A 26,848-nucleotide genomic window follows, 5' to 3' on the forward strand; every position below is an offset into this window, starting at 1 on the left:
TCGTTGGGAGGGGCCCTAAACTCTTGGCCTGAGTTAACACAGGCCAGGGGCTTAGAACAGTGAGTGGGCGGTCTGAACGCTATTCAGTGTTTGCTCTTAGGGTCATTATTATTGTGACTTTTGTTACCTGGAGGTTCCACTCCTTGCCCGTCACTACCTCTTTTCTGGTAGGCTCCTGGCGGGGCTGGGGAGACTGTCCAGAGTCCTTACCTTCCTGGTGGGGTGGTCACTGGGGCAGATCAGGCCTGCAGTCAAGGCCTGAGACATAGGCCTAAGAGAGCTGTGGAGAAGCTGCAGGCACATTTGCTCACTGCTGGCTGCCTGGGCTCCCAACTGCATCACAGCGCCTGACCCCCTGTAGGGAATCCATCTGCCTCCCAGCGGACTGGGAGCCCCTTGAGGGCAGGGACTCCAGCTGGCACATGGCAGGTGCTGACGAAGGAACAAATGGATGCTCTACAAGCAGTGGCAGAACCATATTCCTTGGCTCTTCTCCCTTCCTTCCTTCTTTCCTTTCTTTTTTTTTTTTTTTGCCCTCCTTCTTTATCCATCTCCACTCCAGATCCACTTGCCCCACCTGAAAGTCTCCTAAAGGAACTAAAAAATGAATCTGAGAAACAATTGGTGAAAATATGCCTTTTCTATTGACTGAAGTGGATTCCCAAAGTGGCTCCATCTTCTGTGATCACCCAGGAGTTCTCTTCATTCAGTTATCCACTGTGTGCTAGGCCAGTGCTAGGTGCTGGGGATGCAGAGAAAAGGACAGACCCAGCCCCTGCTCTCATGACGCTTACATTTCAGTAGGAGAGACAGACCTAAATCAAGCCAAAAGGCAAAAACATTTAAGATGGTGGTATTGGGACTGCCCTGGTGGCACAGTGGTTAAGAATCCACCTGCCAATGCAGAGGACACGGGTTCAATCCCTGGTGCAGGAAGATCCCACATGCCGAAAATCAACTAAGCCCACGTGCCACAACTACTGAAGCCCATGCGCCTAGAGCCCATGCTCTGCAACAAGAGAAGCCACCGCAATGAGAAGCCCATGTACTGCAACGAAGAGTAGCCCCTGCTGGCCACAACTAGAGAAAGCCTGCACACAGCAACGAAGACCCAATGCAGGCAAAAATAAATAAATAAAAAAAAAGATGGTGGTGAAAGTTTTAGAAAACACACTGAGGGATAAAATAACAACAGCTGGGGATAGGAAATGTCTCAGGGAAAGAGACTTTTAACAGAGGTCCCTTAAGCATGAGAAGGGGACAGCCACATGAAGAGTGGGAGGAGGGATGTCTCAGTCAGAAGGAACGACTTGTACAGAGACCTCAGGAAGAAAGAGCTTACAGGGTTTGAGGAAATAAAGGAAGACCAGTGTGGATGGAACCTGGGGGCTCGTGGGAGGGGAAGCAGGCCCGAGATGGTGCAGGCCTTGGAGGTCACAGTGGGTCCCAGAGAAAACTGACCCTAACAATGGGCTCCAAGGTGTTGTCAGTGGGAGAGCGTTGTGAGCTGCTTTTTGCAATTCCTTGGGCTATTCTGCAGAGAATAGATTAGAGGTGGCAGGAGTGGAGGCTGCCTTATATGGGAGATGATGGGGGTCTTGGCAAAGCTGGGGGCAGCAGAGACAAGGGAGATAGAAATTATAATATATACATCTGGGGGATAATGTCATCAGGTCTTGGTGATGGATTGGAAGAAAGGGTGGCAAGAGGAGAAGCATCAGGGTGACACTGGATTTCTGGTTTGAGCACCTGGGAGGTGCCAGATGAGGAGACTTAAAGAGATAAGATGAGATGAGAAGACTTAAAGACAAAGGTCAGGAGAGAGATGGATTGGGCTGGGGGGAGGACCTGTGGAGGACCGACTCACCTACAATGTGGCAGTTTCAAACATGGCTCCAACTTCTTTGCCAAATCTTCCATGGGGAGGTGGGGTGTAAGTCCCCTCCCTTGAATCTGGAGGGCTTGTGATTGCTTTACCAATGGAGCATGGTAGAAGCGACTCTGTGTGTGTTATTCCCAGGCTGGGTACCAAATGGTCATGCAGCTTTCTCCTTTTTCTCTAGGGATACCCTCTTTTTGTATGCACCCTTTGGGATGCTTGCTCTCAGAGCCCAGCATCCTTGCTGCGAGTGGCCCAAGCCACATGCAGAAATCCCATGTCGATGCTTCCCTCTTCAGCCCCAGCTGAGCCCAACCTTTGAGTCCTCCCAGCCCAGATGCCAGATATGAGTGTAGAAGCATCTAGGAGATTCCAACTCCTAGCTGTTCTGAGTTAACCCTACCCCTGGCCATACTAGCCTTCCCAACTGAGACCCCCAGGCACCACAAGCCACTTCAGCCGGGTCCTGTCTAAATTAGTAATGAATTTACAATAAAATGGTTATCACTTCATACCAAGTTTGCTGTGGAGGTTGTTATGCAGCGATAGCACCTGAAACACACATCAAATTGACAACCAAGTTCCAAGATCTCACCGCACCAACATCACCTGTGGTTCTTCCTCTCCATCCCATCCGTGAATGCCTGGGTTCAACCCTCATCATCTTTCACCTCCCACCTGGATTCCCAGTGTTGAGGTCACTTTATCTTTCCTGCAGCCAGAATGACTTTGCTAAGACATAATGATATCCAATGACATTATTCCCTTGCTTCAAAGGCTCCTCCTTGCTCATAGACTAAGATAAAAGCTCCTTAACAGGATATGTGCAGCCCCTTATGGCCTGGTCCTAGCCCATCTCTCAAGCTTTATCTCTTATCACTCTCTCCATTTTATCCCAACTAGGCATTTCTGTCCTCCAGATGAACCAGGCTCTGTCCACTTCTGGGCCTTCCTTCCGCTCACTCCCCCTACCTGGATATTGGACACATCCCATTTGCCCTTTCAGATCTCTTTTCATCTTCTTCATCTGCTCCACGCCTGGTAGGCTGAAGCTTTTGTGGCCTGCATCAATGGACTCCCTTTCTCCCTTGCTTTCTGTGGGTCCACAGATGGGAAGCACCAGCAGGAAGTTGGGGGCAGGAGAAGAGTGAAGGTGGGGTATCTATCCCACAGCTCCATCCCTTCCAGATCCTGGGAGGGCACTGCTCCTGCTGGACCTCTCCTACGGCTGGGCTGTCTTTCTCTGTGTTCTAGCAACCATTTCACGCCTCACCGATTCAGGTTTAAGGACGGCTAAGGCTCCCCACTGCTTCTAGCTCCAGAGTGCTTCATGACCCTTGCTAGTTTCCCTTCTCCTTATAAATCACCCCCTCCCCTCCTTTTCTTTTTGTTGCGAGGCTCGCGGGATCTTAGTTCCCTGACCAGGGATTGAACCTGTGCCCCCTGCAGTGGAATCACAGAGTCCTAACCACTGAGCAACCAGGGAATTCCCTAAATCACCCTTGATTAAACTCAATTTGGCTAATCTGTCCAAGTGTCCATGGATGACCAGTAATATCTTGGTGCCACCTGGAGCTCCAGGTTGCAAAGCACAGAAATGGCTCTGAATGGTGGACAAGACCAAAGGGCTCACAATTACTCCTGGTTAGCACCTGCTGTTGGCTTTTGTTTTTTCATTGAGGTATAATTTACTTACAGTAAAACTCATCCCTTTTAGGTATATAGTTATATCAATTTCGACAAACATATACAATCATGGAATCACTGCCACAATCAAACCGTAGAACGTTTCATCACTCCAAAAAGACTCCTCATACTCTTTCACAGTCAATCCCCTCATCCTGCTCCCAGCCCGTGGCAACCACTGATCTGTTTTCTGTCCCAATATTTTGCCCTTTCCAGAATGGTATATAAATGATACAATACAGTTACCTTCTATCTGACACAGGGCTTTTGAGATCCATCCACATTGTTGCTGCCTGTACCAGTAGTTTGTTTCTTTTTATTGCTGAGTACCAGTCCCATTGTACGGGTAAACCACAATCTGTTCATTCACCAGATGATGGACATTTGGGTTGTTTCCAGGTTTTGGTGATTATGAATGAAATGTTATATGCATTACACAGGCTTTTTGTGTGGATATATGTCTTCATTTCTCCTGGGGAGATACCAAAAGTGAGATTATTGAGTTGTATAGTAATTGTATATTTAGCTTTATTTTATTTTTTTTGTCCACGGGGCATGTGGGATCTTAGCTCCCCCATCAAGGATTGAACCCATGCCCCCTGCATTTGAAGGGTGGAGTCTTAACCACTGGACCACCAGGGAAGTCCCTATATTTAACTTTATAAGAAAATGTAAATGCTCCCCATCCTCACCGGTATTTGGTATCATCAGGTTTTGTTTTGTTTTTTAACCTATCCTAATAGGTATGTAATAGTTAGTGTATTGTGGTTTCAATTTGCATCTCCCTAATGAATAAGATTCAGAGTTTTTAATGTCGCACTGGCCTGGACTGGGACTGGATGATTTGTAGGGTGGACTGCATTTTTTTTAAAATGGCAAATAAAGGTACTATTCATTTGTTATCTTGAAGTGATTAGAAAAGCCATGGAGCCTATCCAAGATTTCATCCAGGGCAGGGAAAACCCACCTCTGGAGCAAGGACAGAGCTGTCCTGTCCCATCTGCTCATTCAGTGACATGGTGACCTCCCTGTCCCCCTCCTCCCTACCTCCACACCTGTCCTACCCTGCCTTTGTGCCTAGAGGGTGCACCCTTCATTTTTCACTCCTGGAGTTCCAATTTAAACTAAATGTCACCTCCTTTTGAAGCCAGCTAGGATTTCTAGAAGCTTCCAGACATAGCATGCAAAACGATGTTATTGGAAAAAATTAAGCCTCTTTTGGGGTCAGAGTTGGATTTGCCTTTTTGGCTTTGTTCCTTACCAGTTATGTAACTTTGGGCCACTTAACTGCTTTGAGCCTCAGTTTTCCCTAGTGTAAAATGGGTATAATACCTACCTTAGAGGTAGGTTTTTGTTGTGTAAGAGATGTTGCTGTCACTATAATTATTATTATTATTAATTTGCCTCTATCAAAGCCTCAATGGGCTGAACCATGGCTAATCGGTTCCTTGTTTTTCTCCCTAGCTAATTGCCCTTAAAGGGCTGACCCTGTGACTTAAGCCCCCTCTGCCCCACCCGTGACACAGTGTTGGTAAATATTAGTCCATCAACATATTTGTTGAAATATGGATGAACCTAAAAGGATTCTCAGGGAAGGCAGGTGGCCAGAAAGGAGTCGTGGGACTTGGAGGGACCTCTCGCTCTCATCAGGCCGCGGAGCTGCTTTTCTTGAGCAGGGCCTCTCTTCCACGGAACAGAAGGCTGGGTCTTGTGACTGGAATAACAGCGGGGTCGTCTGGACATGTGGGTTTGACAGCACAGAAAATGGGGAACCAAAAGAGCGGATGCTCAGAATGCCAGTACAGGGATTGACAAGGAAGAAACTGGAGAGGGCTGGCTTTGAAAGTGTGGGCCCAGTGATGGCCTGGGGACCAATGGTGAGGATGGGGGCAGGGGGCAGGAGGCTGGGAGGGTTGTGGGCCCTGGAGGCTCGGTGGAAACGGGAGAGGCCGACGGGGGATAACGCTCCCACGCAGAAGAAAGGGCGCTGATGCAGCCGGAGAGTGCGGCAGCCGTCGCTGCCAGCGGCCGACCCCGGGCGCCGGGAATGGGAGGTGCGGGGCGCGGCAGGTGCGTGGGGCGGAGCCCGTGGAGGCGGAGCCGAGAGTGGGCGGGGTCGACGCCGGGCCGGCGGGCGGGGTGAGCTGCTCCGCTCCTGCGAGAGCAGCGGGGGCCGTGGAGCTGGAGCTGGATACGGAGCCGGGGCCCGGGCGGGAGTCGGGGCCAGGGCCGGGCCGGAGCGGGCTCCAACGATATGGGGTCGGCCGACTCCAAGCTGAACTTCCGAAAGGCGGTGATCCAGCTCACCACCAAGACTCAGGTGCTCCCGGAGCCCCGGTCTCCCCACCCACCTGCCGGGCTGGGGGCTGGGCGGGGCTGGGCAGGGCTGGGGGTGGGGAAGGGGGTGGGGGGCGGTGAACTTGGCTCGCTGGGAGATGCGCGGGCCAGATGACCAGGAGGGGGACGCTGAGGCCGGAACGAGAGCCCTTGGGCCTGTACCCCAGGGCTCCATCCCCTAGCCCCCCACCCCCAGCCCTCTCTCCCGGGAACATCCCTTTTCCCTCAGCTGCTGCTGCCACCTTAGGCTGACGTGTGCCTACTTCCCAAGGCGGCGTCGCTGCTGTCCGCCCCCCTGTCGGCCCCCACCCCCCCACCATGCCCCTCCAGCCTCGCATCTCCAGCCTCTCCCCACCCCCACCCATCCCAACACCTCCTTGCTCTCCTCCCTGCCCCTCGGTGCCCGCGGGTCCCGGAGGCACAGACCCGGCTGACTCAATGCAAACAAAGCCGGCCGGCGCCCTCCCGGATCGGGGAAACAGCTGGTGCGCGGCGGCGGCGGCAGCAGCCTCGCTGGGCCCAGGTCGATGCCCACGGCCAGGGAAGGCCCAGGTCTTGCTGGGAACAGGCAGAGTGGCGGGCAGTGCTGCAGCCTGGCAAGGGGACCAGTTCCCAGGCCCATGGAGTCCAGGTTCTCAGCTGGGGACCACTGCCCCAGGGGGCTCCCCTTGGAGGCCCGGCTGTGTTTGCAGGTACCCTCTGTTCTCTGGGTCAGGACTAAGAACTGTCCAGGCTGCCCTTGAACTAGGTACAGTGGGGTGTGGAGGTATCTTTCACCCTAGTCCATGCTTCCACACTCCCCTGAGTCCACAAGTGGCACAGAGGCCACCTCCTTGCCCCCAGCACAAGTCCTGGCCCCAGCAAGGCTTCTTGCCTGCCCACCCCTCTCTCCTGACTCCTTGAGCCAGGCCGCTCTGGCCACAGAGAGGCCCACCTCTGACTCCCCAGATCCGCCACTTTCAAGGGAGTCAGTACCGGCTGCCCCCTGGGACTTTCCTCCTACCCTCACCCCCAGGGCTCTCTCTTGCTCTCAGCAGTTAGAGTGGGTTCAGGGAAGCCATTTCCCCACAGCCAGCTGGTCACAGCTCCAGAGGCCAGACCTCTGATCCCACACTCTCTCGTTCCCACAAGAGCAAGGTCAGGAGCCCAGCCAATGCCCAGGCCGTCTGGAGAGTCCAGCCCCAGCTGAGAGGCGTTTGGCAGAAACCAGGCCTCGCTTCTCGCCACTTCCGCCATGGCTCCTGGTTATTTCTGGCACTTAGTTTTCTCGGCATGGGGCTTCTAGATCTGAGGGTGGCAGGTGGGCCAGCCTCTCGGTGTGGGGCCACAGGGAGAGGAAGCGAGGGAGGCCTCCACGTTTACCTACCTGGGGAGGGAACACCTTGTTGGAGGACAGAGCTCTGGGCTGTAGCCTCAGCAGCCAGGGTCCTTTGCCAGGCCAGCAGGACCAGCTCCGCCAGGGCCCAAAGGATCTGCGTGGACTAGATTCCTACATCCTCCGGCCCCATCCCCAAAATACGGTATGCCTCCATCTTTCCCTGGCTGTGGCCCTATGACAGGGCTGGGGACAGTGAGTCGGCTTGGGACAGGACCAGAGCCTGGGTCTCCTTCCGGAGAGCCCTGGGGCCCTGCCGGTATGAGGGGGCCTGGGCTGCCTGGAGGGAGACCCTCAGGAATGAAGCCACCCGCCCTGTGTTGTGTCGTGTCATGTCGTGTCGTGACCTGGCTCCGGCAGCTCAAGAGTCAGGACCAGATCCCAGATGGTCGTTCCAGACCTTGGCACTCAGTGTCCCCAAGGAGACTCAGGCCAGCTGTCCACAAGGTGTCCTCCTGTCCCAGGCCCTCAGAGGCTGTGCTGGGAACACAGATTTTTGCCCTGGGCAGCAGACAAGCCAACCCAGTACCTTTTCCCATGGCTGGGCCCGAGCTGCTGCCGCTCGGCCTCCCCTGCCTTCCTGTGCCGCTTCCTGTTTTCTTCCTGCCCCGGGCTAGGTCTGACCCTGGTCCTGGGGGCCAGCAGCTTTGCCTATGTTTCCCGAGCCTTTCCTGGTGTGGGTGGGGCCCTGGAGGGGGCACGTGCCTGGATCCGGGACCCTCTCCTAGATCCTGCCCATTTGGAGATTGTCTGCCGTAGGTCAGATGATACCTGATGCGTCCATGTTTACACTTGTGTACACGTATGTGTGTGTGAATGCCATTGTGACACAGTCCTCTGGTACAGGTCACTCTTAGCAGGCTAGAGCACTGCTGGTCCTTCCCTTCTCCCCCTAGAGAGGTCTGAAAGATGCAGCTGGTCCCCCAGGCTGGTGGGGGCTTTGGCCTGAGCGGGTCTTGGCAAATCTACGCTAAGAATATCTGGTTTCTCACCAGGATTGCTCAGTGCCCCTGGCAGCATGGGACTGCCCACCTCTAGCAAATAAACTGGCTTGGATTTTAGAAGCTTCCTTGTGTTGGGTGTAGCCCCGCTGGGGTAACTGAGGCAGGAGCTAAACCATGTCCCCCACACACAAAAGTTCCAGTGACCCTGGCAGTACCTGTAGCATCAGGCTAGCCTCGTATGGTCAGGTGACGGTCACAAATTGAAGTGTCTGAGCCACAGCTGGGACCAGGAGAGGAGGCCCAAGTTGGGGATGGGGAAGGTGAATGTCCCCACTCTTGAAGTTCAAGGCCAGCTCCTAGAGCTGGGACTTTCCTCTGCTTCAGGGCTGGGCTGCCCTGGGGCCGCCCAAGTTCCCTCCTAAGAATCTCTCCTCATTTTGAATTCAGTCCCCAGGTGACACGTGCCTGATGAACTAGGTCAGAGGTCACGTCCACCTGATGAGCGTCTGCTCCTTTAAGGGGGTAGTGGAGGTGGGGAAAGTAGCTTCCCAGAGGTGCTCCCTGATGGTGGGGAGCGCTGCATGTTTTCCAGGATGTGCCTTCCCCACCCCCACCGTGGCCACCCACACTGGGGTGTGGTTCCTCTGGACCCCAGTGAGTGTCAGAGGGCTATCTGGACCACGGGCATGAGGGCCAGCAATCCCCAGCCCCAGGGCCCCTCCTTTGGTCTTTGTTCTTCTCCCCCAGCTAACTTGCTCTACCAGTTCTGGGACCAAGCAAGTCCTGGTGCCAGGCCTGCCCTGAAGGCCATGGCCACGAGCTGCCCTGTTCCTCAGAGGGAGGCATTGTTTGAGGAGTGGGCTAGGGTCAACCTGGACCTCGGGGAGGCTTGTGACCAGCCCTGAGTTTGGGCAGCCCCACTCGCGCTCGGCTCTGCCCAGCGTTGGGGCTGAAGGGACCTCTAGGACTAATTACAGTCTTTAGATGAACAAATATTGGCTGAGTATCTGCCGTATGCCTCAAGTGCCTGGTCAGGGGAGGAGGGCTGGTGGACTAATGGGGCCTCCAGGCATATGATGAGTGACTGAGGGGGCTGAGGGACAGGGTTCCAAGGTGGGAGGGAGCCCGCTGGTCGGAGCTCTGGGAAACTTCTTGGAAGAAGTGGCTTCAGAGCACAGAATTATTGTTATTTTTTAAAAGATTTGTTTACTTATTTAATTATTTATTTATTTTCGGCTGCATTGGGTCTTTGTTGCTGCGCACGGGCTTTCTCTGGTTGCGGTGAGCGGGGGCTGCTCTTCCTTGCAGTGCTCTGGCTTCTCATTGTGGTGGCTTCTCTTGTTGCGGAGCATGGGCTCTAGGCGTACGGGCTTCAGTAGTTCAGCACATAGGCTCAGTAGTTGTGGCTCGCAGGATCTAGAGCTCAGCTCAGTAGTTGTGGCCCTCGGGCTCTAGGGCACAGTCTCAGTAGTTGTGGCCCATGGGCTTAGTTGCTCCGCAGCATGTGGGATCTTCCCGGCCCAGGGCTCGAACCCGTGTCCCCTGCATTGGCAGGCGGATTTTTAACCACTGCGCCACCAGGGAAGTCCCAGAATTATTTTTTTAACAAGATTCATATTTTTTTCTGATGATAAGAGTGATGTATATTATGTGCGGATTGGTGGTGGGGTAGCAGGACCCTTTATCAGCCCTTTCAGAGAAGACAAAAGTCTCGGTTGATTGGAGAAACCCGGGAAGATCTCACGTAGGAGGTGCTGTTCAGAAGGGTAAGAGTCACTTAGACGCCCCTCAGACAGATGACCGCTCAAAAGGAAAAAATAGTAATACGTACGTTTACAGAAAAATATGAAGAAAAAAACAACCATCCCGGGAGATAATTGCTGTTGGCATTCTGTTATTTTCTTGTAGGCTTTTATTCTTATATAATTTAACACCAAATCATGATTATCCTACAGTTAGTTTTATATCTTGTCTTTTTCACGTAACATTGTACCGTGAGCATTTTCCATTCATTCATGTTCTTTGAAGACATGATTGTGACGGCTGCATAATATTCCATTGTATGCACATGCCTTAACTTTTTAAGCATTTCCCCGATTGTTGGTTCTCTAGGTTGATTCCAACTTTTCACTGTTATTAGCTCTTCAGTAAACATCCTCATACCTGCACTTCTCAGATCATTTCTGTAGGAAAGATTTCTGGGAGTGGAGTTATGATTCAAATTGGTTGCCTGTATGACTTAAAAGGCATACGTGTATTGAAGGCATGTTGCCTCGATAGGACTGGTGGGACTTTGGAATGTGTTAGAAGGGGCAGGCGTGCTGGGAAGAGGGGACAGTCTGAGCAAAGGCAAGGAGACAAGATGGCAGGGTTGTGTCATTGGGACAGTGAATACAGGCGTGTGTGCACATGCATGTATGTGCACACGTGTACGTCATGTGTCCGTGTGTGTACGTGCACGTGTGTGCTTGTAGATGTGTTTAGGTGTGATCTTGGCTGTCTGGCTGAGGTCTGGACTCTGCAGGCAGGGGGGAGCCCTAAAGGTCTTTGTTGAGGGAGCGATGTCTTTGATGCTGTGCTTTGAATGCGGGTTGGAGGCAGCACGGGTGTGGGACTGAAGGGGTAAATTTGGAGGTGGAGCCCTGGCCAGAGTGGCCTGAGAGGAGCAGGTGTGGTCAGAGAGCCATGGGGTGACTCCTTGAGATGTGGCATCTGTTGGGTGTACAGGGAGTGGGTGGAGGCTGGGGCCGAGGGGGCAGCCTGGGTGAATGGAAATGAGCACATCCCCTCGTCTTCTTCCTAGGGAGAGGGGCCCAGCCTGGTTCTGGCCCCTGGGCACTTGACTTAGGGTTGTGGCCTGGGGATGCCCCCAGGTGGGGAAGGCCTGCCAGAGGGAGATGGTGAATTACTCAGGGTCACACAGTCCCTCGGGGTCTGGGCTGGGCTTTGGCTCCTGAGCTCAGTGCCCAGCTGACCCTTGAGCATCTGTGTCAAGTGTCCCCAGCCTGCCTGTACCAACCGGGGCTCATGGCGGCTGAAGGATGTCTCCCACGTGTGAAGGCACCAGCAGGGATGGAGTAGGGGCTTCCCTTTCGGGGGCTCCCTTGGCTACAGATTGGGCCAAGCGTGGGCCTGCTGGCAAGAGATTGTGCACCTCTGGACACGGCATCCCCCTACAGCCCGTGGAAGCCACTGATGATGCCTTTTGGGACCAGTTCTGGGCGGACACGGCCACCTCGGTGCAGGATGTCTTTGCGCTGGTGCCGGCAGCGGAGATCCGGGCAGTGCGAGAGGAGTCACCCTCCAACCTGGCCACTCTGTGCTACAAGGTGAGGGGTGCTGGGCCGCTTGCTGACGCTCCCACCTGAGCCATTTCCCACCCTCCCAGGGAGGCTGGAGCTGGCACAGCCTTGTGGTCCAAGAGGGCAGGCACCCAGGACATCCCCCACCCAGTCTGGGTGGTCCCAAGGCTTCACCCACCTCTTCCCCTGGCTGGGCTCTGTGAGGACTGCCTGCGGGTGGCACTTTCCACAGATCAGCTCATGTAGCTCACCCTGTGTGGTTGGTACTGTCAGTGTTGCCATTTTACAGATGAGGAAACTGAGGCCCAGATGGCTGGTCACTTAGCAAGGTCTCAGCCAGTGAGCGGTGGGCTGGGTCTTGCTCCCAGGATGCTCTAGGCTGCGTCCTGGCCCACGTCCTGTGCCCCTGGGCTGGCTGATCCTGTCTGGAGAGGTGGCCCGGCTGGGTGGCCCTGCTGCCTCTCCCCCTCTGAAGCCTGGGGTGCTCAGCCTGATCCCAAGTGCCAGGGCCCCACTCCCCTCCCCCCCCCCATGTGCCTCTCTGACCATCCCCGCAGGCTGTGGAGAAGCTGGTGCAGGGAGCCGAGAGCGGCTGCCATTCGGAGAAGGAGAAGCAGGTTGTCCTGAACTGCAGCCGGCTGCTCACGCGCGTGCTGCCCTACATCTTTGAGGACCCTGACTGGAGGGGCTTCTTCTGGTCCACGGTGCCCGGGGCCGGCCGAGGAGAGGTCCGTGGGCCTGGCTGGGGCTGGGTGGGAGGTGGAGTTGCGGTGTCAGGGAAAGAACCCCTCCAGGGCCGGCCGCATTCCTCCAAACCTCTTCTGGGGTTTGGGAAGGGCCGGGGTAGGGGCAGTGGGGGTGCTGCTGAGGTGGGTGGGCCAACTCTTCCTCCGTGAGCCCTCAGTTTCTCCCCCATGGGGCCCTCTGCCCTGCAGCTGGGCCTTCCCTCTCCTCCCCGGCCCAGCCCCTCCTTGGGTTTCTGTCCAGGCAGCTGGCGGGGAGGGGGTGGGAGGCACTGATTCCCAGCAGGGCTGAGGCTCTAGAGTTTAGGGGACTCGCCTGGCCCCTGCCGGTCAGTGGGGAGGTTTCCTCACTGGTCCCAGCCCCGCTCCTGCCGAGACCAACTCGGTGGGCGACTCGAGGTGAGTGACGGGTGCCGCAAGCTTGAAGAAGACACAGACACAGACAGAAGAGAAAAGTGGGACCGGGGGGTGGGGGGGGTGGGGGTGGGGGGGGACTCAAGACGTCTCGGATCAAGAGCCCTGCTGACTCATCCCAGGTTGCTTTTATTGAGTTCGTGGGCTAACATTCTCAGGTTACACTCATAAACAATCAAAGGCCTCACATGACTGGGGCAATGATCCTTGTTTGCCTCCTGGGTCCGAGCTGAGCAGGTGTGGATTTGAGCTGGGTGTGGAGAGCAAAACAGCCCTGGGGGCAGGAGACCTCTCTCAGATATTGGGGGTCTGTGCCCCTACCGGTGTTGGCCCCTCTGCGACTGTGCCTGTCTTAGGTTGTTCCTCCCTTGAGGAATCTTACCCGTCTCTGGCTAACCAGTCATCCTCCAGGGCCAAACACGGTGATATAAGGAAGGCTCTATGCACCACCCCTGTTGGCCCCTCTGCGGCTGTGCCTGTCTTAGGTTGTTCCTCCTCTGAGGAATCTTACCCGTCTTTGGCTAACCAGCCATCCTTCAGGACCAAACAGGGTGATATTAGTCTCCATGCCCCGCACCCTCAGCTCCTCCACTGCTCAAGCAGGACATTCTGAATCCCATCGCTCGGCCCACATACTTCAACATTTTCAGTGTTTCAAAAAGGTTCCCGAATGTCTTCCCACACGCTCCCACTGTCCCCTTCTGACTTGGGAGGTTTGGGTGATTAGGGGTCTACTTCCTGCTCCTTCTCCCACCTCTTCCTCCACCCCTCTGCCCGTGAGTGCCTGCTTTGGCCCAGGCCCCATCCTTCTCCCATCCCACCTGCCCAAGTCCTGGGGCCACCTCTCCTTAGGCAGCTAGGACTGAGGGGGCCTGTGGGCGCTGTGTCCCGAGCAGGGAGAGGATGGTGACGAGAACGCCCGGCCCCTGGCCGAGTCCCTGCTCCTGGCCGTCGCGGACTTGCTCTTCTGCCCGGATTTCACCGTCCAGAGCCGCCGGAGGAGCACTGTGGTGAGAGCCTCCCAACACCCCACCCCCGGGCCAAGAAGGGCTCCTGTCCCAGGCTGGGGCAGGTTGACGTTCCCTCGGGCAGGGGCTGCTCCAGGAGGGCTGGGCTGCCTGACACGCATGGTCCCGGGGAGGGGTGCTGGCTGGCACGGCTGGAGGGGAGCCAGCTGGTGCCTGGCCCTGCCCCCTGCATCCGGGAGGCTGGGTACAAGCACCCATTGTCTTCGCCTGGGCCGTGGTGTGGGGGTGTGGGGCTTGCACTCAGAAGGCCTGGCCCTCTTGCTGCCCGTGGACTGGACCTTGAGTGTTCTCTGCCCCTCACCCCCACGCACCACCAGGGGCACCTGACTCCATTCTGCTCCCTTCCTGCCTCTCTCTCCCTGTCTCACACTGGCCTGAGCAAGTACCAGACTGAAGGAAAATGAGCTTTCAAGAGGTTGAGAACATCCATTTCTTCCCTTGTGCATTCGCACCTGGGGCATTTTGAGGGTCTGTCTTTAGGAGAATATGAGGGTCTTTGCCCCCAAGGATAGTGGAGGGCTGGCGTTGGCCTGAACTCTCCCTGACCCCATCCCCAGGACTCTGCAGAGGACATCCACTCCCTGGACAGCTGTGAATACATCTGGGAGGCAGGTGTGGGCTTTGCTCACTCCCCCCAGCCCAACTACATCCACGACATGAACCGGTGAGCTTGCACAGGGTGTAGCTGGACCCCAGGCCTGGCCCCCCGCACAGCTCAGAGAGGGTACCAAGTGTGCGGTCTTCCAAGGAGACCCTGCCGACCTGTGACCCAACTTCAGCCTCACAGGGATAAAATGGAGTCACTTCTTTTCACGGACCTGAGCTGGGGCTGGGCAGGGCGGGCGCGCCCTCCTGCAGGAGAACTGGGATCCTGCCGTACTGAACCCCCTCCCCCTCCCTCCCTGCCCAAGGATGGAGCTGCTGAAACTGCTGCTGACGTGCTTCTCTGAGGCCATGTACCTGCCCCCAGCTCCGGACAGCAGCAGCATCAATCCGTGGGTGCAGTTTTTTTGTTCCACAGAGAACAGGTAAGGGGCCCCTGGCCTTTCTTTCCATTTCTCCCCCTCCCTGTTCCTGGCAGCCCAGTGTTGAGTCTTATTTGAGGGGATGTGCTGCCCCCTCGTGGTGATGACCTATAACGACAGTCACACCTTACGCCAGCGCTGTCCAATGTCCCATTGCGGGGTCCTGGGTGACCCATACCTGGGCCCTCCATCTAGAGCCCTGCTGTCCAGTAGAAATATAATGCGGACCACACATGTGGCTAAACATTTTTAGCAGTGACACTAAAAAAGTAAAAAAGAAATAGGTGAAATTAATTTTAATAATGTATTTCATTTAACCCGATATACCCGAAATGTTAGCATTTAACATGTAATCACTATGCAAAATTATTGAAATGTTTTACATGCCCTTTTCATACTAAGTTTTCAAAATCTGGTATCTAGTTTACATTTAGAGCACATCTCACTTCAGACAAACCACATTTTAAGCTCTCACTAGCTACATGTAGCTTGTATTGGGCAGTGCAGTTTATTTTATTTTTTTGGCCATTCTGCGTGGCTTGTGGGATCTTAGTTCCCTAACCAGGGATTGAACCTGGGCCACGGCAGTGGAAGCTCGGAGTCCTAGCCACTGGACCACCAGGGAATTCTCTGGGCAGCGCAGTTTAAACAGTGGAGGTGGGGGGGGGGCCGGGTTCCATCCCTGGTTGGGGAACTAAGATCCCAAATGCCACACGGTGTGGGCAAAAAATTAAAAAACTAAACAAAACAAACCGTGGGTGGGGAGGAGGGGGCGTGATGAATACCCTGAAGGATGGAGAGGCTTGGGGTGCTTAGGGCCCTGAAGGGACATATGAGTACATGGAGGTGTCACATGGTGGCAGGATTGAGTATTTAGCACAGGGACACATGCTCCGGCTGTGCAGCTCCAGCTGTGCCCAGGGCTGTGCTGGCAGCACGGGGGTCAGTGCCCCTAAGTGTCCTGGTTCACCCTCTTACTTCCAGACTGATTCCCACATGGCATGCCTCATCCTTCAGGTTCTGCTGGCCTCCCGCCCAACCTCACCCCCCCAGCCCCGCCCAATGCAACCTCCAGAAGTAGAGAGAAGCCAGGTGACTCCCTCCACTAGGCACAACCAAAAGCAAGCCGGGGTTTGCTTCTTCACCAGCCTTATCAGGCAAACGGCCACCTCTGCCACTTGATTTACCTCTCTGGGTCTCAGTTTCCTCATCTGTAAGATGAGGAGCTTGACCTCTGACATCTTACAAATCTCTGAACGGAGTCATTCTGTGGCCTGGGAGCTGGGGGTGGGGGGGTGGGGGCACATACATTGCTTTCCCAGGGGAAGCCCGCCTTCCCTGTGGGCCCCCAACCCTTCTCTGAAGCCCCGAGGGAGGGAGGGTACCTGCCCCTCCAAAACCTCAGGGGCATGTCCTTTATACATTTGTCCAAGCCCATAGATTATACAGCGTCAGGAGTGAACCCTGGGGACTTCCCTGGCGGTCCAGGGGTTAGGACTCCACGCTTTCACTGCTGAGGGCGGGCGTTCAATCCCTGGTCTGGGAACTAAGATCCCACAAGCCACATGGTGTGGCCACCGGAAAAAAGAGTGACTCCTGATGTAAACTGTGAACTTTGGGTGATAATGGTGTGTGGATGTAGGGCCATCAGTTGTAACAAGAGTACCACCCTGGTGGGGGATGTCGTTAGTGGGGGAGGCTGTGCACGTGTTGGGGCAGGGGGTACGTGGGAAATCTCTGTACCTTCCTCTCAATTTTGCTGTGAACCTAAAACTGCTCTAAAAAAATATTTTTAGAAAATAATAATAATAAAAAAACCCAATAGGCTTCAACCCCTGGGGGTGAAAATCTAAGGGGTGTGGACGTGATATCCTACCAAGAGTCCCTCAGGACTGGCCATCCCACTCTTGGGAATAAATTCCTTCTGGCCTTGGCCCGGCCTGGCTTGGGTCCCAGATGCAGGCAGGGATGAGGAGGGGTCTCTCCTACTCGGGAAGGGATGAGCTCCCAGTTCTGCTCCCTGGCGCGCAGACCCGGGCCTGGCACCGGAACACCTGTGGAATGAGCGGGCGGCCTGGCTGACCCGCGCACCTGGCCGCGGCTGGAGGGCGGGGCTGGTGGGTGGGGTCTCTGAAGCCCCGCCCTCCTCTCCTGCCGCAGACACGCCCTGCCCCTCTTCACCTCCCTCCTCAACACCGTGTGTGCCTATGACCCTGTGGGCTACGGGATCCCCTACAACCACCTGCTTTTCTCCGACTACCGGGAACCCCTGGTGGAGGAAGCTGCCCAGGTACTCATTGTCACCTTGGACCACGACAGCGCCACCAGCGCCAGCCCCACCGTGGACGGCACCACCACAGGCACCGCCATGGACGATGCCGAGGTAAGGATGGGCAGGTGGCATCCTCTCTCGCAGAGCTGGGCAAGGGATACCCAGTGGGCATCTTGTGGGGGCATCTGGGGTCGGTGGGGGCACGGCTGCGCTGTGGGGGGTAGGAGCGGGGTGAGGGCACTTGCTCACCCCAGGCTCCTCCCTCTGCAGCCTCCAGGGCCTGAGAACCTGTTTGTGAACTACCTGTCCCGCATCCATCGCGAAGAGGTGAGTCCAACGATGTTCTTGCTCTGGTGGGTTATTTTATTTTTTTAAAATATTTGTGTATTGATTGATTTTGGCTGCACTGCATCTTAGTTGTGGGAGGCTGGATTTTCACGGCGGCATGTTTAGTTGTGGCACGCGGGATCTTTAGGGAAGACATGTGGACTTCTTCGTTGCAGCATGTGGGATCTAATTACCCCACCGGGGATCGAACCTGGGCCCCCTGCATTGGGAGCTCGGAGTCTTACCCACTGGGCCACCGGGGCAGTCCTGCTGCAGTGGGTTTTTGATGCCCACCCCCTACAAAGGTTGTGGCCTTGCAGGGGGTGAGGGGGTGCAGGTGAGAGGAGAATAGGGAGAGTCCTGCCCCCCTGAACAAAGGAACCACCGTCCCTGTGGACTCGGGCCACCACAGGTGGAGTAGCGATGGCAGGACGTCAAGGGTCTTGAGACTCCGAAAAGGGCTGATGGCCTCAACTGGGTGAGGGTGGCCAGGAAGACTTCCAGGAGGCGGCGGCTCTGATGTCAGGTTTGGCGGGGGAGTGACTGGATGGAAAGGCCAGTCAGACCTGAGTTCCTGTGTCTTGTGGCCTTGGGGGAGGGTCTTGTGCTCCCAGAGCTCTAACCTCTGCAGCTGTGACGTGGGGACAGTAGCTGTGCCCTTGCCTTGTAGTGAGGATTGGTTGAGAGCACCGTCCAGTAGGTAGCAGGTGCTCAGTGACTGACAGCTGTTCAAGGAGAGGATGCTCCTCACGTGTCACAGGGCCATGGGGAGGGGCGGGAGGATTGCACCTGTCCACAGGGAGTCCAGGTGGCAGGAGTTCAGTGTACATGTAGGGGGGTCACTAGGAACAGACGGGGAGCAGAGGTCTGGCAGAGGTGCAGGGGGCTCTCTAGACCTGCCCTGGACCCAGCTTCTGAGGGGCTGTCCCTAGGACCGCCGTTGATGACACTGGCATCTGGGGCCCTGCAGCTCTAGGGGTGGAGTCAGGCCCTGGGGGGTGGGGGCGAGGAGGCATTTTTGGGGGTCCTGGCCGGGGAAGCCAGGACGACAGGGAGCTGGAATGAACAGGCCCCTGCCCTTCCCCCCACCCAGGACTTCCAGTTCATCCTCAAGGGCATAGCCCGACTGCTCTCCAACCCCCTGCTCCAGACCTACCTGCCCAACTCCACCAAGAAGATCCAGTTCCACCAGGAACTGCTGGTCCTCTTCTGGAAGCTCTGCGACTTCAACAAGGTGGGCCGGCCTTGGGAGCCCAGGCTGGAGGGCGGTGGTCTGCCCCAGGGATGGGGACAGCACCTGGGGAGCCCCCCGGGAGAGGGAGGGGGTGGGGCAGAGCTGCCCCTCCCTCCGAGCCTGCCCACCTGTCTCCCCTTCCCCGCAGAAATTCCTCTTCTTTGTGCTGAAGAGCAGTGATGTGCTGGACATCCTGGTGCCCATCCTCTACTTCCTCAACGATGCTCGAGCGGATCAGTGTAAGGCTGGGGTGGGCTGGGGCGGATTCTTTGGGGGGTTCCTCCTGGAGGGGCAGGTTCGGCCAGTCTGTCCCGCCTCCCAGCAGCTCAGGCCTGGTGCCCTGACCTCCCGGGAAGGGCTTCTCCCTTTACCCACAAGCTGAGTCCCTGCCCTGGGCTCCCTTCCTGCCCTGCCCACCCAGCGTGGTGACCCCGGCCATGCCGCGTGCCGCAGCTCGGGTGGGCCTGATGCACATCGGTGTCTTCATCCTGCTGCTCCTGAGCGGGGAGCGGAACTTCGGGGTGCGGCTGAACAAGCCCTACTCGGTGCGTGTGCCCATGGACATCCCGGTCTTCACCGGCACCCACGCCGACCTGCTCATTGTGGTGAGGGGGCTCCCGCCAGGACCCGGGGGTGGGGGGGTGACGTCCCCTCGGCCGAGTCCGGAGGCCGCAGGGACCCCATGGCTGCCCCTGCTGCCTGCCCGCACAGGTTTTCCACAAGATCATCACCAGCGGGCACCAGCGGCTGCAGCCCCTCTTCGATTGTCTGCTCACCATCGTTGTCAACGGTAGGGGGGCTCGGAGCCCGCCTTCCCCCATCTCACCGCCAGGGTGCGCCAGGCCACAAGCTGACCTGCCGCCGGCTCCCTCCTTCAAACCTGCTGGGGCCGACAGAAATAGAAGGACAGCCAGATGTGTACTGGTCACTTTTCTAGTAGCCACATTAAAAAGGAGGAAAAGAAAAGAAAGAGAAAGAGAGAGGGAAAGAGAGAGAGAGGAAGGAAGGGAAAAACAGAGAGAGAGAAAGAAAAGGAGAGAGAGAGAGGAGGGAAGGAAGGAAGGGAAGAAAGAAAGAGGCGTGACCATACTTTTATTATATATTTAACCTATTACATCCAAAATACCATCATCTCAATACGTAACCAGAATACAAAATTATTGAGCTGTTTTACATTCTTTTTTGAACCCAGTCTTCCAAATCCTGTGTGTGTTTCACGCGCGCAGCACACAGCCGTTAGGACTGTGTTTCAAGCACTTAGTGGCCACATGTGGCTTGTGGCTGTGCTATTGCGCTGAGCAGGTTTGGATGAGGGCCCCACCCACGGCTGCCTCAGAGCTGGGAGGGGGCTCAGACTGGCTGGGGCACTGGGCCCAGCAAGGTGGGGGCCCTGGGCTGGGCCAGGGTGACTTCAGCGTGACTGCGCTCCTGTTTTCTTTGTGTTTTGTTTTTTAATATTTATCTATGTATTTGGTAGTGCTTGGTCTTAGTTACAGCAGGTGGGCTCCTTGGTTGTGGCATGCGTGTGGGATCTAGTTCCTTGACCAGGGATTGAAACTGGGGCCCCTGAATGGGGAGTGTGGAGTCTTAACCACTGCGCCACCAGGGAAGTCCTGGGACTGCCTTTTGGAGAGGATGGTCCTGATTGGGAGGGGTGGACTTCTATGTGGTCTGATTTGGATTCCAGGGTGAGTGGGATGGTGTGGGACCTTGGTGACCTCTAGCTGCATCATTGGACTGTGAGTTCTGGGGCCAGAACCTCGCCTTCCATCACTGGCTCTACCCCACAAATCTTTTTTTTTTAAATTAATTAATTTATTTGCTGTGTTGGGTCTTTGTTGCTGCATGCGGGCTTTCTCTAGTTGTGGAGAGCAGGGGCTACTCTTTATTGTGGTGGGCAGGCTTCTCATTGTGGTGGCTTCTTTTGTTGTGGAGCATGGACTCTAGGTGCGCGGGCTTCAGTAGTTGTGGCACATGGGCTCAATAGTTGTGGCACATGGGCTCAATAGTTGTAGCTCGCGGGCTCTAGAGCGCAGGCTCAGTAGTTGTGGTGCACAGGCTTAGTTGCTCCGCGGCATGCGGGATCTTCCCCAATCAGGGCTCAAGCCTGTGTCCCCTGCGTTGGCCGGCAGATTCTTAACCACTGAGCCACCAGGGAAGCCCATCCACCCCACAAATCTTAACTGAGAATGCATTTGTGAACAAGACAGCCACCGACCCTACCCCATCCTGGTGAGATAGAAACACACAAGGCAAAGAAGCGCACAGATCAGTCTGTGACTTCAGGTTGTATGCAGCCTTGCACCTCTGACTCCCATTCACAGCCCGTGTGGAAACTCTGCTTCTGATTATATGTGGAATATCAGCTTGATATTCAAAAATTTTTAATAATAGTTTAATTTTTTGGCTGCACTGTGCAGCTTGTGGGATCTTAGTTCCCTGACCAGGGATTGAACCTGGGCTCCCTGCAGTGGAAGCGTGGAGTCCTAACCACTGGACTGCCAGGGAATTCCCAGCTTGATAGTCTAGAAAGACTTAAAGATCCTGAGTTTGTATCATTGCCCAAACATTTTATAACTGGGGAACTTTGGGCAAGTTTATGAATCTCTCTGAGCCTCAGTTTCCTTACCTGTAAAATGGAGATGGTCTCCTCTGTGTCCACTTCTGTCTCAGGTGCAGGGATGAGTGGGGGAGATGGAGTGTGTGAGTGGCTTTGTAAACAGTAGGGCTGTCCACAGGGGAGGGGCCAGGATGGAGCCCTGGGGCTCTGCAGGAGGCATGGCCAGTGTGGCCTTGGCCTCTGGCGCTTGGTCTTCCTGACTTTTGGGGGGACTTCACAGGCAGGGGGCAGGGAGGGTGTGGGACCAGAAGCATCGCGTCCCGCCCAGGCCCAGGATGTGCAGGCATGGCTGGTGGGGGCCCCAGGAGTGAGCAGACCCCTCCCCTGCAGTGTCCCCCTACCTCAAGAGCCTGTCCATGGTGGCCGCCAACAAGCTGCTGCACCTGCTGGAGGCCTTCTCCACCACCTGGTTCCTCTTCTCTGCCGCCCAGAACCACCACCTGGTCTTCTTCCTCCTGGAGGTCTTCAACAACATCATCCAGTACCAGTTTGATGGTGAGGCACCGGTCCAAGCCCCTGGCCTGGCCTCAGGGGCAGGAACCAGGGAGGGCAGTGGGTGAGGACACCTTCCCATGTGAGGAGGGCACAGCCCTCCACCCCCAGTTTGTTTGTGCAGTGTGCATTTATTGAGCACCTGCTGTGTACCCCCTGTGCAAGGTGCAGGGGATTCACTGGAGAACAAAGCAGAGTGCTCCTTGCCCTGTGGAGCTCATGGGAAGGGGGCACAAAGGAGGACTTTAAACAGATGGTCACCCAGACAAACAGGCCTTCTTAGATCTGATGAGAGGGAAGGTCAGGGTGGCACGTTCTTGCTGGGTGTCACAGATGCCGGGCTGCCTGGTGTCAACTAGGGCCTTGCCACTCAGCTCTGTGACTGTGTGCCCATAACCTCTCTGAGCCTCAGTTTCTTCATCTGTAAGATGGTCATAACAGTAGTACCAAGAGTCCCTATCTCAGAGGGTGTTGCAAAGATTAAGTAAAGTAATCCAAAAAAAAGCACTTAGCACTTGCCTGGTGACTTAAATATTAGCAGTTATAATTATTTCCAGAATAAGTAATATTTGCACTGGTCTATGAGGGATGAATGGGGGTGGGGAGGGATAGAAAAACATGGGGGGAGCACAATATATACAAAGGCCCTGGGGTGAGATGTTGAAGCGGAAGCAGAACAGGGTGGTAAAAGGCAGGGACCAGGGCGATGGATGGAGCACTGAAGGCCCAGAAAGCATCTGTATCTCCCCGGGAGCCGAGGTCCTTCAGCGTGGGCGACAGAGCACAGGTCATGTTGTCCTTCCTGGTGACCTAGCTTGGGAGATGGTCAAAATATTGAACAGCTGGCTTGGTGGGACACTGACATGCTGGGCCCGCCCCACTCTGCCAGGTGTTACTCCTTAGTGCTGGGTGATGTGAAGGTGCTGGGTGGTGAGAGGGTCCGGAAGGTACCAGGGAGGGGCAGGGGCGGAGCTAAGCCAGGAAGCTCTTCCCCACACCTCCCCAAAGGCAGCATCCTGGTGTAGCCTCAGCCCGCACACGCAGCCCCTGCCCGGGCTCTCTCTCTTCTGTGCCCTGTGCTGTCGCCTCCCCCTGGGGTAGACACCCTCCCGTCCTCCCAACTCCCCCTCCCAGGGAGCCCGCCCAGGTGGAGGGGGTGGCAAGGGGGCCTCCCTGAGACACGGTACCTCCCCACAGGCAACTCCAACCTGGTCTACGCCATCATCCGGAAGCGCAGCGTCTTCCACCAGCTGGCCAACCTGCCCACTGACCTGCCTGCCATCCACAAGGCGCTGCAGCGGCGCCGCCGGGCGCCTGAGCCCTTGTCCCGCACCGGCTCACAGGAGGGCGCCTCGATGGAGGGCTCCCGCCCCGCCGCCCCCGCCGAGCCGGGCACCCTCAAGACCAGCCTGGTGGCCACCCCAGGTCTGGCACTGGCAGGTGGCAGGGGGCTGGGGAAGGTGGCAGCAAGGGTGGCGGTGGAGGTACTGGGGGCCGGGAGGGGTAGCTTGGTGGGGGGACTGGGCCTTGGGGCTGGGTGTGGGGGCATCGGGCCCAGCATCTCTAAAGTGGGGGGAAGGGGACTCGAGGGAGGGTGGGGGGGAGTCAAGGGAGGGAGGGAATACGGGGATATGTGCATAAAAACAGGTGATTGAACTTGGTGTACCCCCCCCAAAATAATAAATAAATAAATAAAAATAAAGTGGGGGGAAGATGGAGACTTGTGGGAGCCGCTCTGTGCAGAGGCTTTCTGGGAGAGGTGCTGTGGCAGGAGTCCTCACCGCCCCCTCTCCGCACCCCACAGGCATCGACAAGCTGACGGAGAAGTCCCAGGTGTCAGAGGATGGCACCTTGAGGTCCCTGGAGCCTGTGCCCCAGCAGAGCTCGGCAGAGGGCAGCCCTGTCTCGGAGGTGGGCACCGGGACTTCTGGCGGGCGGTGAGGCTGGGCCTTCCCTTTCTCCCTGGCCTCCGAGGTGTGGGCCAGGCCAGGGCACCCCGGGGTCACCTGCAGCAGAGGGGCAGATACCCAGTGCCCAGGGCATCAGGGTTGGCACTGCTGACGCTCTGGGTGAGGGGGCTTTCACAGACCCCTCCCTTGTTTATTGGTCACGGGCTCAAGCCCTTGGCCTTCAGACTCCTCATCCATCAGCCTTATCTAGGCTGGGCTGGCCTTTACCCGGTCTGCTCAGTCAGTCCCTGGCCCTAAACCTGTCACTGGGCTGGGCTGGGTCGGGCACGGCCTGGGGCCCAGGGCAAAGGGTGCTGGGCTGGGCCGCCCCATCCCCTCCTTTGGGAGTGAGCCCCCTCCCCCCAGCACGGGCCAGTGGAGAGACCTCACTGCCCTCCCGGTTCCAGACCGGGGGAGGGACTGGGAAGAGGAGCTGCCCTCCACACCCCCCTGCACCCGCTCCCCCCACCCCTCACTCTCATTCCTTCCCCGGGGACCAGGAGCCCAGCCAGGCATGGCGGGAGCAGCGGCGACCGTCCAGCGCATCCTCCAGTGGGCAGTGGAGCCCGAAGTCGGAGTGGGTGAGGGGGGGGCAGGTGGTACAAGGTGTGGGGGTGGCTCAGAGGCTCCTGGCCCTGGGAACAGCTCAGGAAAGGCCCCATTGGGAGTGGGTTCATATCCAAGGACCGGCCTGGGGTCAGGTTCAGGGTCAGTCCTTCTGTCGCGTGACCTTGGCCTCTCTGGTTTGGTTGCTTCCTCTGTCTACACCGTCCCAGTGTTTGTTCCCCAGCAGGGTTAACGTCCATTGTCCACAGCCCTTTCTTAATAAATCACCCTTTCTAGCTTCCTTCCCCAAATCGCTTGCCCACTCCCTTGTGTGATTCCTGAGATCACCACTAATTGCCTTTGCATGGGGGTAATAAATGTCCCTACCTCATCACGAGATCTAAAGGGATACCTTCTGGCACGTCGTACGTGCTCCGTGAGAGGCCGCAGCCCGTGTCAGGAAGAGCAGTCACTGTGCGCGGGCCCTGCCCGGTGCCAGGCCCCTGCTGGGATGAGTGAGGATGCTTTCTGCCTTGGGGAGTCCATGGCTCCAGGTCAGGGGTCAAGCCTACGCCACGGCCTCTGGGGGCTGTTCTGCCAGCCCAGGAACCCCGGCCCTTCCCCCAGGTCCTCTCTTGGAAGTCAAAGTTGCCGCTGCAGACCATCATGAGGCTGCTGCAGGTGCTGGTTCCCCAGGTGGAGAAGATCTGCATTGACAAGTGAGGCTGGGGGTGGGGCTGGGCACGTGGGCTTTGAGGGCCCAGGCTGGGCTGGGGGTGTGGCTGAGAGCATGGCCCTCAGGGGTCCAGGGTGAGCCCGCAGCTCCCCTTGACCTTCAGGGTGGGCACACTGGAGATGCTCCTTTCCCTGGCAGGGGCCTGACGGACGAGTCGGAGATCCTGCGGTTCCTGCAGCATGGCACCCTGGTGGGGCTGCTGCCCGTGCCCCACCCCATCCTCATCCGCAAGTACCAGGCCAACTCGGGCACGGCCATGTGGTTCCGCACCTACATGTGGGGCGTCATCTATCTGAGGTGGGCCCCTCGGGGGCGGGGCATGGCTAGCCTGGGCGGGTCTGGCGTCCACCGAGGGTCTGCCCCAGGGGCTGTACCCCACTAGGGTCGTGGGGTTAATGTCAAGACAGTCAGCCAGGGCGGTCTTGTCTGGTGGAGGGTGGGCACCCACTTCCCTCGGGGGAGGGGGCGGAGAACATCAGGTGGGAGGCGACAGCGTCCTTCCCCCCCAGTCTTTCCCGAAAGGCTTCCCAGCACCTGGGTGAAAGCCCGCTCCCTCCGCAGGAATGTGGACCCACCTGTCTGGTACGACACGGACGTGAAGCTATTTGAGATCCAGCGGGTGTGAAGATGGAAGCCGGCGAGGGGCAGGGACCAGGGGAGGGTGGGGACCCTGGTCCCCCGATGCCCCCCCCACCACCATTCTGAGCTTTAAATTCCTACGATCAGGGCTGGGGGCTTGAGTGGCTGAGTCCTGAGTGGCAGACCGCAGAGGCCCCTTGCGGCTGGGATGGTGGGGACCGGCCCTGCCCCTGCCTCCAGGCTGGAGTGAGAGGAACCTCCTGCCTCCAGGGCTGCAGCTCCCCCACCAGGGCCCCCACCCCACTCTGGCTCCCCTTCAGGACCTGTTTCTGTGCTGACGATCCGTCCCCGCCTGGCTCCCGAGCTGCCCAGCCCTGGAGGTCACCAGGTCACTGTGGGCTGCCCGAGAGGGAGTCTTGGGCGGTCCCTGGAGGCACCTGGGCAGGGCGAGGGGAGCCTTTCCAAGCCTCCTAACCTGAAACCACCTGGTCCAGGCCTGTCTCGCTGCCAGGACCGCTGTCAGGACCCCGGGAAGAAGGAGGGTGGCCAGGCTGCTCGTGGAGGAGGCTGGGGGCCAACAGACACCAAAAGCCAGGCTAGGGGTTTAGAGTGGGGTGTTGAAGGTCTCTTGCTGTATTCTTCCGGGTCAATGAACATAGACGGGCTGGCTCTTATATAGTAATGGGGGCGAGGGAGTGGGGGTAGGGGAGTAGTTGGTCCGTCCTCCTTGGCCCCGACCACTGCCTGGATGACTTGGGGGAGGGGGACCAGGAGGCCACCCTCCATCCTCCTGGTTCTGGCCTCTAGGTCTCCCTCACCCCACCTGTGTCAGTACAATCTTTGCTCTGTACAATCGGCCTCTTTACACAATAAAAAACCCCTCTCCACACCCTGCGTCATTGTGCTTGGAGGGGAGGGGGTCAGGTCAGGGCCCTTGTTTTCAGGGAAGCTGGGAATTCTGCCTCCCAGAATCAGACCCCAGAGGGCCCTCAGTGCATGACTGGGAACCAGCATTTGTCATTTTCATGGGTGCGGAAGTGGTGGGTTGGAGGCTCCCCCTAGAGAGCCCACACAGGAGAAGGGAGGGGCCTGCCTCCCAGCCACCTGCACGGCCCCCAGGGGCTCTGCTGGCCGCAGGCAGTCACCGAGACCATACTGGGGGGGTCCCTGGGACTGCAGCCCCGTGCTCGCCAGCATCCAGCCTCCTGGGGTACAAGCCTGGCCTGCAGGGGCCGGGGCTGCCCTCCCCAGGCCTCACCCTGGGCCTCACCCTGGGCACAGCTCACTGTTTGCACTGGGCTCAGGGAGATGGATGGGCTGTCGGTGCTCGTCCTCCCTACCCGATGGCTCAGAGGATCCG

At 57.1% G+C, this 26,848-nt stretch overlaps 1 protein-coding gene across 2 annotated transcripts; it reads left to right on the plus strand.

Annotated features, from left to right (window-relative positions):
* The first annotated feature begins 5,737 nt into the window (after positions 1-5,737).
* HID1 (HID1 domain containing) lies at positions 5,738-26,404 on the plus strand. Of its 2 annotated transcripts, none has more exons than XM_057717007.1 (19): positions 5,738-5,885; positions 11,401-11,550; positions 12,081-12,251; positions 13,577-13,690; positions 14,266-14,372; positions 14,620-14,736; positions 16,894-17,116; positions 17,276-17,332; positions 18,426-18,566; positions 18,715-18,805; positions 19,020-19,171; positions 19,278-19,356; positions 21,517-21,681; positions 22,876-23,103; positions 23,483-23,589; positions 24,128-24,208; positions 24,801-24,892; positions 25,048-25,206; positions 25,471-26,404. In XM_057717007.1, exons 1-19 carry the CDS (start codon positions 5,820-5,822, stop codon positions 25,532-25,534), a joined length of 2,364 nt encoding a protein of 787 aa, XP_057572990.1. In that variant the 5' UTR covers positions 5,738-5,819; the 3' UTR covers positions 25,535-26,404. The 2 variants fall into 2 exon arrangements, with proteins under 2 accessions (XP_057572990.1, XP_057572991.1); XM_057717008.1 differs by having other exon boundaries at positions 5,746-5,885; positions 18,739-18,805.
* Positions 26,405-26,848: the final 444 nt, after the last annotated feature.

The sequence above is a fragment of the Hippopotamus amphibius genome, chromosome 17 (genome assembly GCF_030028045.1).
Source record: "Hippopotamus amphibius kiboko isolate mHipAmp2 chromosome 17, mHipAmp2.hap2, whole genome shotgun sequence".
NCBI lineage: Eukaryota > Metazoa > Chordata > Mammalia > Artiodactyla > Hippopotamidae > Hippopotamus > Hippopotamus amphibius.